Source organism: Equus przewalskii, chromosome 9 (assembly GCF_037783145.1).
Source record: "Equus przewalskii isolate Varuska chromosome 9, EquPr2, whole genome shotgun sequence".
NCBI lineage: Eukaryota > Metazoa > Chordata > Mammalia > Perissodactyla > Equidae > Equus > Equus przewalskii.
The window spans coordinates 28,091,833-28,103,883 of record NC_091839.1 but is presented as its reverse complement, the minus strand read 5'-3'; the positions used below and the strand labels follow the sequence as shown (position 1 = coordinate 28,103,883).

The 12,051-nt window shown below is 38.9% G+C and overlaps 1 protein-coding gene across 12 annotated transcripts in view; it reads left to right on the top strand.

Annotated features, from left to right (window-relative positions):
- SLC17A5 (solute carrier family 17 member 5) overlaps positions 1–12,051 on the top strand; it is a 69,672-nt gene that overhangs the window by 13,093 nt on the left and 44,528 nt on the right. For all 12 annotated transcript variants that reach the window (XR_011522501.1, XR_011522502.1, XR_011522503.1 and 9 more), the window contains exons 4-6: positions 7,635–7,722; positions 9,652–9,738; positions 10,503–10,621. Coding sequence is in view for 9 of the 12 variants with exons in the window: in XM_070558948.1 (XP_070415049.1) it covers positions 7,635–7,722; positions 9,652–9,738; positions 10,503–10,621 (294 nt within the window). In the remaining 3 variants the exon portion in view is untranslated. The remainder of the gene's footprint in view (positions 1–7,634; positions 7,723–9,651; positions 9,739–10,502; positions 10,622–12,051) is intronic.

The window sequence follows — 12,051 nt, the reverse complement described above, 5'->3', positions numbered from 1 at the left end:
TCAAAGCTTTGGTAAGATAACCAATGTGTCCTGTTATAAGGAGAACAGATTCTTAGTGAACTTATGCAATAACTATCTTACCACGAAATAATCATACTCACAAAGAGTTTCCAAATTCTGGAGGGATCAGGTAGGGAGAAAAAGATAAATGTTTCAGTTTTGCTCATAAAGGTATAATTTCACTAAATTGCTGTAAGTCATAGTTAGCATAAGAGAAAAGATTTCCTTAAATCTGAGAAATCAAAACTCAACAATATTTCCAACAGAAGTCATAAAAAAATTATAATCATCCTCATCAGTTCACACAGTCCTGTATAATCAATTCTTGAACTTAATCTTCTGTTAGCAGGTCTATGAGCTCAGTTTCTCCGTTAGAATTCTCTAATTTCTTACCCAGTTCAGTTTTATAATCTGAAAGTTTATCATAAACCTGTAGTTTAGAACCTTGTGTCAGAATCCTTTCCAGGAATTTCTCTGAAGACAAAAAATATTGGCAAAAGCAAAAAGCATCAGAGTAAAACAGCAACTATCTGCAAATGACAAAAGACTCAAAAGGGCAATTGACAAAGAAACTTAGCTACTTCTGTGACATACAACACTTCTAGATAATAGCTAGAATTATGACTGATAACCAGGACAGATCAGAATTTTAGGAATGCTATATAATTTTAAGACACCTGTATTAATAGCATTTACCCACATAATACCACCTAAGGAAGTTTATCATCACTTATCTGACAATGCTTCCCATGTAGTTTAATAGACCAAATAAGCCTAATTAGTTTAGTATTTTCCTCCTTATAGAAAGAGAGAGAACAAATTTCTTTGAGAAGTCTCAGGGGCCCTCTGAAAATCCTCAGAGAAATTTTTCTTCCATCCACCAGGTCAAAAGAAAGCCTTCATTCAGAATGTGAATATTTTTGAGGGAGAAGCTTGTCAAAAATATCAAAAGTTTTTAAAACACTCGTTCAGATAGGAAACAACACTCACTGTGAAACAATGCTCAGGTATCCATTCAAAGAGACAACAGAAACAGTCAAGAGCAAACAACACAGTCAAAAAATTTTAGGAGAGACCTCTTTCTTTCTGAATATAGGAAATTATTTTAACAAAACATAGATTTTTATCTCTTAGGTAGAGTTAGAGCAGGCCAAAAGTTCAAGAAAATTATCCTTCGAGAGAAAACCAAATTTTAATTTCTGCACCAGCTTATTTTTAACATTAAAACTCATTTACTTAATTAGATTTACTTTAATCTTAGTCTACTTGAGCAGGCGTAAAACTCCTTTCTGAATTTCTCTTTCACAAACCTTCCTCAACTTTCTTTTGCCTTCAGAATTTGTCCCATGCTTGCTTTCTTCCCTTCTAGTACATTAGGACAAATTTATCTTTCTTAACCCAACAAACAAAAATACTTCCATTCTTTATACCCTCCTTACTGAAAACATACATTTTAACTTTCCTTGAATACAGAGCTGTTTTCCTTATTAATTTCCAGTAGCTTCAGTTATATATGTTAATTAGAACTTTTAACCCTTAACAGACCCTAGTGGACGCTAAAAAGGTAAGCAATTACGAATTGTCTTTTATATCAGCATTCTAAACACTTCATAATTTCTGGAAACACGCCGCTTTACAGTAACAGACCCAAAGACTTTTAGCCTCTCTGCAATAAGAAGCCAAAAGTAGATAACTTAGATATGTTTAGCAATAATGTTTGTGTTCTATCCAATCCAAAGATGACCCAGATACTCAGATTTTTATCATTTAACTTAACTTGGCAAAACTCAAGATTGCTATCAAAAAGAATTTGGAAGCTCTTTTTTTCCCCCCAAGTATACAGACCATAAAACAGATATTGTACCCACTTTTATCTATTTAAATTATTTGTTTCCAACAATTATGTTCAGATTACCTACGAAAACGTCATGAGACATTAGACAAAACTGGTCCTCATTTAAAGCTATTATTTTGCTTACAAATTTCTAACAGACAACGTGAACTTATTTGACTAGTAAACCCAGGCTGCATGCCTGCATCATATGCAAATACCAGCAGCTCTGACAGCAAGACTATTTTCAATCAAACCAACAAACTTAAACAAACTTTCATTTACCAAAGATTAATTCACATCACGTTAACTTGAAGGACATTGGATTAATTTCTCCTACATTTAGAATTTATGTAAGCACTTACTTTAAGCCAATTAAACAGAGCTCTTAATTTTGGCCATACCATCCCGAGGTAAAATATCACACATATAACATACATATAGACACACGTATACAGAGACTGCACGGCTATTGTTTTACCAATATTTGTGGAGAAGATACTCAAGATGCTCGATTTTTTGGCAAGGGCACACTTATGGCTGTTTTTTTCCTCCCCACCCCTTTTTTTTTTTTAAGTCTTAGGAATTAGTGATGGGCTAGGTAGTAGTTCCTAGAGAGGGGAGATGATAATCCTTTTTCGAGATAAAGGAACTGGGTGGAATCTGAACTGCCTCTAGAGCTGTATTTCCAGTCTTGAAAGGATTTTTAAGGACAGTTGCTCTTGATTTCCTAGAAACTGGATTGTAACTTGAATGACATTCTAGGTTGATCTACCTGTCCAACTACATCGTAAAGGCACAGAGAAACCCCTCAAGTTTTCTCCCGGCTGGAGTTTCTGGGGCATAACCCATGCAATTGAAAGTGTTTCCAATTAGTTAGAATGCACCCGAGTGGTGAGTCTCTGGGGATGCTTACGGCGTTCCTCATGGCAGTAAAGCCAGTGTCCGACTGACAGTGGACTGGAGAAGGGTGCAGAGCCCGATTGCAGGTGTCAACATAGTTATAAGATTTAGTCAAGTCCCACTTAGCCAGGGCACTTTGTCCCTGAGCCAGCACGGTTGAGGCAGGGAAGCAGGAGGCAAAGGCCTGGAACTGGCTGGAGGCCGGGGCTCCCAGTGCCAGGGTTGAGAGTTAAGTCCCTGACAAAATGTTCTCAAGTTTTCGATTTTACAGAAGGTCCAGGTTCTGGTCACGTCCAGCCTGAACTTAACCTTGCCTTGGTAACAACAGAGATGATAAACAAAACAGACAAAGAAAGGAAAAGAAGAGATCAGACCTCACCCTCATGGCCTCTTCCTGAGGGTTATCAAGATAAGACTCACACAACAGTTCCCATGCTGGGGCACACTATCCTAGCATGACAGTTCACAGAATAAATCACAGGTCTCCTACCTTCATAGCCAACTCAGTAGTTGACTAAAATACTCTGAGTCAACCATCAAGAGAGGGCACCCCACTTGGGGTCACCGGGGTGATCAGGCCCGGAAACCCAAAGTTGGGGCTCCCAGGGGTGGAGCCTTTGACTCTTTAAAGATTTCTTTGTTTCCTGGTTGCAAAGCTCAAAAGGAGACCAAAATGGCCGTTGTAACTCTAAGAGAGATGAAAGAAACGGGTCCATTACCTTGAAAATCCCCCCGAACCTAGGGCAGCGTCCTACCATTGTTCCTACTATGGGGTTCCTATAGCAAGGGGTGATGGGGGCGTCCCCTGGCATTGCATCCTTTGTATACCTTCCCTGTTATGCCTGGCAGTAACAGGTGCCTGGTGAATGGTCCCCGAGAGAAAAGGAGAACTTTAAGAGAGATGAAAGAAAAGGAGCCATTACCTTGAAAATCCCCCCAGTGGGGTTCCTGTAGCAAGGGATGATGGGGGCATCCCTTGAACATCTTCCCTATTCTGCCTGGCAGGAATAGGTGCCTGGTGAATCATCCCAGAGAGAAAAGGAACCATTACCTTGAAAATCCCCCCAGTGGGGTTCCTGTAGCAAGGGATGATGGGGGCATCCCTTGAACATCTTCCCTATTCTGCCTGGCAGTAATAGGTGCCTGGTAAATGGTCCCCAAGATAAAAGGATAGAGAAAAACAGTGAGGAATTTTCCGCCAGTCTGGGGGACATTCTACCCAATTGCAGCCTGAAGCCATTCTCCCAAGAACCGGTTCCCATACTCAAGCAAAGGTTAGAGTTTGGTACTTTCCTTGAACCGTAATCCCAATTGGGACTTTCCCGCAGTTCAGAATGTGGTCAGGAGCATAGGGAGGGATACCAATCCAGCCTTAGGAAAAGAAACTTTCCACAGGAATCTTGGAGATTGGCGACCATCCTAATGACTTAAGTGGTTGACCCGTGCCCACGTAAAATTTATATATTAGAGACAGAGTCAGGAAGGAATGGATTAATTCATTCTACATCACCCTGAGGCTTAAGGTACTGATTCTCTTCAAGCTGAATGCCACGATTTGTCCCATAGAGTAGCCATGGGCAGCAAACGTGGATTCATACAGCTGTCCAAGAAAGTTCCCAATGAAGAAGTGAATTTAGATCCATCCTTGAAAAAGAGAAAGGCACAAGGAAGAAAAGGGCACTTACCAGAACTCCAGCTCACAAGCCGATGAAGCAAGATCCCCGTTCGGGCCACCAGAAATGATGTGCGGACGGCAAGCTGAAGAATCGAAAGAAAGATTTCTTGGACTCTCAAGGTCTGCCAGTAGTGCTCTTTTATTTAGAAAATCGTGTGGAATAGCGTGGGGACAGACCCATGGGCAGTAAAGAGCTGCTGCCCTGAGTTGAGGGTTAGGGCTAAATTTATAAGGCAGGGGTACGTGACTTATTTTTACTGGAAAAAGAAAAGATGATGTAAAAAGTCATTAAATGATTTCAGTGCAGATGGGGTCTGGTTATTGTGCGGTCATATAACTTTAGATATGAATCTGATCATATAGATCAGCATGTAAGTGAGGATGCCCTGGGTTTCTCTCCCTGGGGCAGCCTTAATCCACACCATAAAATCCATCGGGTCATATAGATTGGCATGTAGGTGAGGATGCCCTGGGCTTCTCTACCTGGGGCAGCCTTGATCCACATCAGGAGCACCCCAAAGTTGGAGGCTTTGCTGGAAGACTAGAGCAAACATGTTCCAGGGAACACTTCACAGCTTTCCCTACTCTTTCCTCCCTCAGGAGACAAGAAAATAAGCCCCTATTAAAATAGTGAGAGAGACCATCCTTAACCTCTTGAACTTTTGTCACAGTTTATCTCTGCTCGATCATTGATTGCTCAGATCTAAACATATTTACACAATAGATTGTTGAATTGCCTTGTCTTACCTTTACATTTGTTGTTATTCATAGAACTTCTTCTTTATCATTTGTTCTTTTTTCTGGTCCTAGAGACAAACAATTTGTCATTTTATGTAACTGTCTTTCTTTAGTTCTGTGATTCTTCTGGCCTTTCTGCTGCTTTTAGAATTGTTTTTATTCATTTTTATCTCTTTTTCCTCTCTTTCTAAGATTTTTATTTAAAATGTTTTAAATTCCTTATCTTTCTTTTCCTTTCCACTTCTGTTTTGCATTTCATCGTGTGTACCTCCATCTTTAAATAATGATCTTTTTTTGTTTCTAACTTTGAACTTCTACCCGTGAAACTGAGCCGTAGGTTTCTTTTGCTCTCTCTTAACATTTCTTTACCCAAGCAAGATAGTGACCTCTGGGTTTTGTGTATAGCAAGATTATTTTAGGTAACAGGGTCTCGTGCGGTGTTGGAAAAACACTGACTGGAGTCATAAAATCAGAGTTTGAGTAATAACTCCACTGTATGTAAGGGTGAAAGCTTAGGTGGGTCCTAGTCTCTAGACCTCAGTTCTGTCAGTTTTAAAATTGGGACTAAGCGCCTGCCGCATCCTCGGTCCCAGCTCAGGTGGGGTGAGGATTGCTAGAATACTTTGGAAATTGCCAAGTGCTATTTCAATTTAAGCTTTGGTCACTCATCTGAACGTTCTTATTTTGTCCTTACCAAACAGAGGTGTACTAAATAAACCCTCTTGACTACAAGATAAAAAACCCCTCTATTACCAGCTTCCTCTTCTCACCTGAGTAAAATATACTTAATTGTAGTATATTTTCTCTGACCCAGATATTGGAATCTCCTTGCTGAATGTATTCCCATATTTTAGCTTCCTGTTTATGCCACTAATTTAGCATTATAATATGTTGATTATATTACAACTGCTATCTCAAGTGACCATTTTATTTCCAAATAGAATTTAAGTTGTGTTTATTCTTCGGTTCTTTCATCTTTCTCCATTCTTCCAGTATGTATCACATGTACATCGCCTGATTCATGAACTTAGGTCAGCATCTTTCATCACTAGCATCTAACTCATCACTTTCATCACTAGCATCATAAATATGCCTGCATTGTCTGTAAACAACAGAATCTCTGTGGACATTTCTGAACATCTTATGCTTTATTCTCTAATGACTCATCCTGTGGATGCTCCATGATACAGATTCTTATCGAGTTGCAGTGCTGCCTAAATCATTTTTGCCTTCCATTAGTATTTCTTTTTTCTTTTTTTGTTTTTGAAAGAATCAGCAGAAAGTACAAAGTATTAAAGCACTTATTCTCTCCATTTATGATAGCACTTCCCATCATTTATCTTTACGACAGTCATGCAAGATAGAGTATTATCTGTTTTACAGATAAAGAACCTGAAGTTCAAGGAAGGTAACTAATCTATCTGAGCCACAGTTAGTGAGCGGCCGAGGAGAGCTACGAACCTCTGCTTCGAATTTGCCAAAACCTCTTCCTTCCACTCCTGCAGCATCTGCTCCTCTCCCAAGTCTCGTTGAGCCTCCCTGCCCACACTGCTCCATTGCCTCTCCACATGAGTAATTGGCATTTACTAGGCTAGTTATCACTAGAAAAAACAAAAAAAGACTATAAACACTCAATTGAATTCACCCTTTTTTTGGTAGGACCATTTTTCCTGTTGATTGAGGTCAATTTGAATTTTATTCCAGTATCCCACAGTGTTGTTGTTAGTGCCATCGAGTGGATTCTGACACTTAGCGACCCTGTGTCCAGCAGAGCAGAACCCCGCCTGGTCTTTTGCAGCATCCTCCCACCTTCCAGCACTGTATCAGATGATGCTCCACTGCTGTTTACACGGTTTTCATGGCCAATTTTTTCAGAAGTGGGTGGCCAGGTTCTTCTTCCTAGTCTGTCTTAGTCTGGAAGTTCCGCTGAAACCTGTCCACCATGGGTGACCCTGCTGGTATTTGAAATACTGGTGGCACAGCTTTCAGCATCACAGCAACGTGCAGCCGCCACACTATGACAACCGACAGACTGGTGGTGTGGTTACCTGAGCAGAACAGGAAGAAACCCAGGCTGTGGAGGTGAGAGCCCGAATCTTAACCACTAGACCACCAGGACTGGCTTCCCAAAGTATTAGCTCAGTAGGTTAGGTATTGGTGACATTCCCATTTCATTCAGGCCGTTAATAAAGTGAATGAGTAACGTTCTTTTAGATTTACTGTAACCCTTACCTTGCAGTCTTCAAACCAGTTGAGAGAATCCACAGATCTTTGTTCAGATTTTCAAAGTGCTTCATTATGGTACTTGGAAAGTACTTCGGTATGCGGCATTTTCACTCAGCAGTGTGAAGACATCTCACTTCATGGAACCTGATTCTAGTTTGACTTTTATCCAGAAATGTCTCTTGCAACAAAATACTCAACTGAACTTAAAACGTTAACAAAACTACCTTGTATTTCATCAAAAATATCTTTTTCCCTCCTCAGGGTGTCACTTTTCCAGCCATGCATGCCATGTGGTCTTCTTGGGCTCCCCCGCTTGAGAGAAGCAAGCTTCTTAGCATTTCATATGCAGGTGAGATAACTGTTCTTGTAAGAGTGTTTGCTACAACTTGTTATGTATATATCAGCCTCGGGGAAGAAGTGTCTGCACACCAGATCATGCAATGGCAGATGCCTCCTCTGGGGGAAAATAAGGTTTTGGGGGCATAACTTTATTAATTTTTCTCTTTGGCTCAGTGACATAGGGCAATGTGGCTTAATTGACTAATTTCATTTCCTCCGTCCATCATCATTTGTTTCAAAACATGTTGCATTTTCGTATATTGGTATAGAGGATGCTGTTTTTTTTGGTCCAACAGCTGGAAAATTGAACACTTTTTTCCTTAAATTGTGATTAAATTTGATTGTTTAGTGAGCATATCATGGCTCACAGCCTCTCTCTTCATACGTCTTTTTCCTGTGCATTTATTTGCCGTCATTTTGATCTATGGGTGAGATAGCATGAGCTTTACATGTGAATTTATAATTTTCCCAGATCACAGACTGAATGAAAATATTTTGACCTGACTACTTTTAGATACAGTGACTCTCTGTGGTGACTCTAAACTGAAATCTGAAGGATAAGGAGGAGCCAGTTACGCAGAGAGAAGAGCATTCCAGCCAACCAGAACAGCATGTACAAGGGCCCAGGCAGGAGATAACACAGGTCTCAGAGAAGTGAAAACCACTGTGGGTGGCTAGAACATCACGGATCAAGAGGATAATGGCAGAAGATGAGGTTAGAGAGACAGACAAGAGCCAGATTATATCAGGCCTTTCAGGCCACAGGAAGGAATGTAGTTGTGTTTTGTTTCCAAAATACAATGGGGGAGCTTCAGAGGTTTCAATCAAGAGAGAGACGCGACCCAGTTTACATTTTAAAAAGGTGCTTCTTGCAGCTATGTAGAGATTGACATGAGAAAGTGATGATAAGTCCAAGAACAGGTACCATCTGTGGTCCCCCTTTACATATTGAATAAAGTCGAAGCATGAATCAGGGGCCAGGATTCTTTATAGTCTTCACTGCTTGGTTTCAGCTAGTCTGGTCCCGGCACACAGTGGCTGACGTGGAGTAGATATTCAGTAACTATCCAACCTATGTTTCCAGCCTTTACCTTCTATTCCTTTCCTGCGCCCAAGTGACATTCCCAAACCCACCCTCTTTCCTACTTCCTTTCCTGTGCTCATCCTGTTACATCTGCCTCTGAGTCTTCTTTCTTACCTTATTTCTATGAGACCAAATCTTACTCATCTTTTCAAAGTCTGCTGCCACCTCTGAGATCCTTCCCTGACCTTTGGAAGTCCGAGGAAATCTGTCCCGTGTTTGAACTTCCGTATTGCTCAGTGACGCTTAACACATAATAATTATTTGTTTATATTTATTTCCTATGTAAGACTAAAACTTGTGACTAGAAACAATGTCTGATTATTTTAGCTCCCACTGTACCTACTAAGATGTCTTGTGTTTGGTGGTTAAAATGAATTTTATTATTCGTTTATCTGAAATAATTGTTTGTAATATATTTGGGGCAAATCAGATTACTGGAAGCTTCATTCTTATTTCATCAAGTATGCTGCAGGTTATGTTTATCAGCTTTAGAGACCATCTTTGAACCTTTCCCCAAACACCTGATTTCTAACACATTTACGACTACTGTGCTTTACTAGCTCATATTATGTAGGAGGTCTTATACTGATTGATGCCTTTTAATTCATCAATAGCTACATAGTTGTAACTGAGGTAACTACTTATTAATGTATATGTTTTATGTATTGTGAGTTTTTTAATAATCCTTTAAGAGAATGGATTGTTTATGTTTACATGTGACTAATTCACCTCCTGTGGGATCTGATTCATTCTTTCTTTTCTCCATTATCTGTTAGCTTCTTCTTTTAGCAGGAGACCTGCCCCTTCTTTGTTCCTCTCTCTCCAAAGTTTATGAAGTCTTTGTTGTTGTTCTAGGAGCACAGCTTGGAACAGTAGTTTCTCTTCCTCTTTCTGGAATAATTTGCTTGTATATGAATTGGACTTATGTCTTCTACCTTTTTGGTAAGTTTATTCAAAAATTTAACCTAAATTATAATGTAACAAACCCAAAATGTAATAGTAGCCTAATAATTGGTTAAAAACATATATATTTTAACTCACTGAAATAACCACCTCCTAAACCACAAAGCTCTAAAACACTTACTGATAACTTGTTTTTAAATTTGATATGGTTGAAAGGCTCTAGCTGAGTTAGACCTGGTGTTAGTTTTGGAATATTTCTCAATAGAAATTGCTACTGAATAAATTACTATGTTGAATATTATTAAAATGTGTATTTTGAAAATATTTCTTCTCGAGCAAAGTAAGGTGCTCTCACTTGGTAGTTTTAATCTTTTTTTCTTTGTATTTAGTCCCAGGGCCTTCGTTTCTCAATTTCATTAGCAGGATGGTACACATTTTTAGTAAATTAGATTGCCACATAGACATTTCATGCCAGAACTGTATCTGCAATCAAAACAAAAAACAAATCAATAAACAAAAACAGGTCCCTGTGGAAATAATAGATTGTGGAAGTTTATTTTTTTAAAGATTTGTCTGGTAGACCCTGATAGACAGGGTCTTGTGGTTAAAAGTTGTTCTCTTCAAAATTTATAGGAAACAATACAGATAGCAGTTATCCTATTAAAGAATTTGGAGAGGAACTTGAAATGAAAACTAAGCTGAAACCAATTTTACAATGAGTGTATTGTTGCATAATTTTTTCAAGGCATGTAAAACTTGCTGTTGTTGCATTTTAATTTTAACTATTATTTTTCTATTTTAAGGTATAGTTGGAATCATTTGGTTTATTTTATGGATCTCACTAGTCAGTGATACACCAGAAACTCACATGAGAATCTCCCAGTATGAAAAGGAATACATTCTTTCATCATTAAGAAATCAGGTATGGACTTTGGCACATCTTAAAAATAATCTCAGGGGACCAGCCCAATGGTGTAATGGTGAAGTTCATGTGCTCCACTTTGGCAACCCAGGGTTTGCCGGTTCAGATCCCAGGTGCAGACCTATGTACCGCTTATCAAGCCATGCTGTGGCGGCATCCCACATACAAAGTAGAGGCAGATGGGCACAGATGTTAGCTTAGGACCAGTCTTTCTAAAAAAAAAGATAATAATTTCAGAACCTTTTTTTCTTCAGAATTAAGATACTAATTTTTTTAATACGTATTTCTATTGTGCATGTTCCAGGCAAAGTAGACCAAGCCAATGAAATAAATGCACAAAGTATTGGTTTGTTTTGTCTAAGAAATTTCCGTTTGTCCTAGGTGAAATCTATGAAAAATTACTTTTTGTTTTTTTTAAAGATTGACACCTGAGCTAACAACTGTTGCCTATCTTCTTTTTTTTTCTTTTTTCTTCTCCCTGAAGCCCCCCAGTACATAGTTGTATATTCTAGTTGTGGGTCCTTCTGATTGTGCTATGTGGGACACCGCCTCAGCATGGCCTGATGAGCAGTGCCATGTCTGCACCCAGGATCCAGACCAGCAAGACCCTGGGCCACCAAAGCAGAGCATGCGAATTTAACCACTGGGCCACAGGGCCAGCCCTGAAAAATTACTTTTTTAAGTCATTTTAAACCTTGTAGAGTAATAATTATCAAGTAAGTCTGGTTTGTCTTTTCTTCTTAATTAGTAGAAAATAAAACATGTTATTTATGAAAGGAATCTTATAGTTACATTGTAAATGTTAGTTGTTAAAAAACTAACTAGTGTGTTTTTATCTGTATTTTAAATGAGAATAATTTAATGAGGAGAACAGCACATTTATTATATATAATAGTATATGATATATACCTGTTTGCTCCTCTAGAGTAGATCTTTAAAAAACATATCTTATTAAAGCTAGATTTGTATCACTTAAGCACAATAGCAAGTCAGAAGTAAAAATCTAGTATATTTAATATAGTAAATTTTCAAGCCATGGAAATAAAATATTTGCCTTTTAGGAGGAATAACAGAAAGAAGATGAGAACAGTAGGAAAAATTAAAATATATACAGTCTTTTCTTAGCATTGGCAGTAGCTTCATAGTCACTTTATTAGTTTAAGAACATAAAATATTTTGCATAAAACTTTTTGCCCATTAAGTTACTTTATTGATATTTTCAATGTTTTTTGTTTTGTTTGTTTGTTTTTTGCTAAGGAAGATTCACCCTGAGCTAACACCCGCTGCCAATCTTTCTCTTTTTTATGTGAGCCGGCGCCACAGCATGGCCACTGACAGATGAGTGACGTAGGTCCGCACTCAGGAACCAGACCCGGGCCTCCAAAGCGGAGCACGCTGCACTTAACCACTAGGCCACTGGGGCTGCCCCT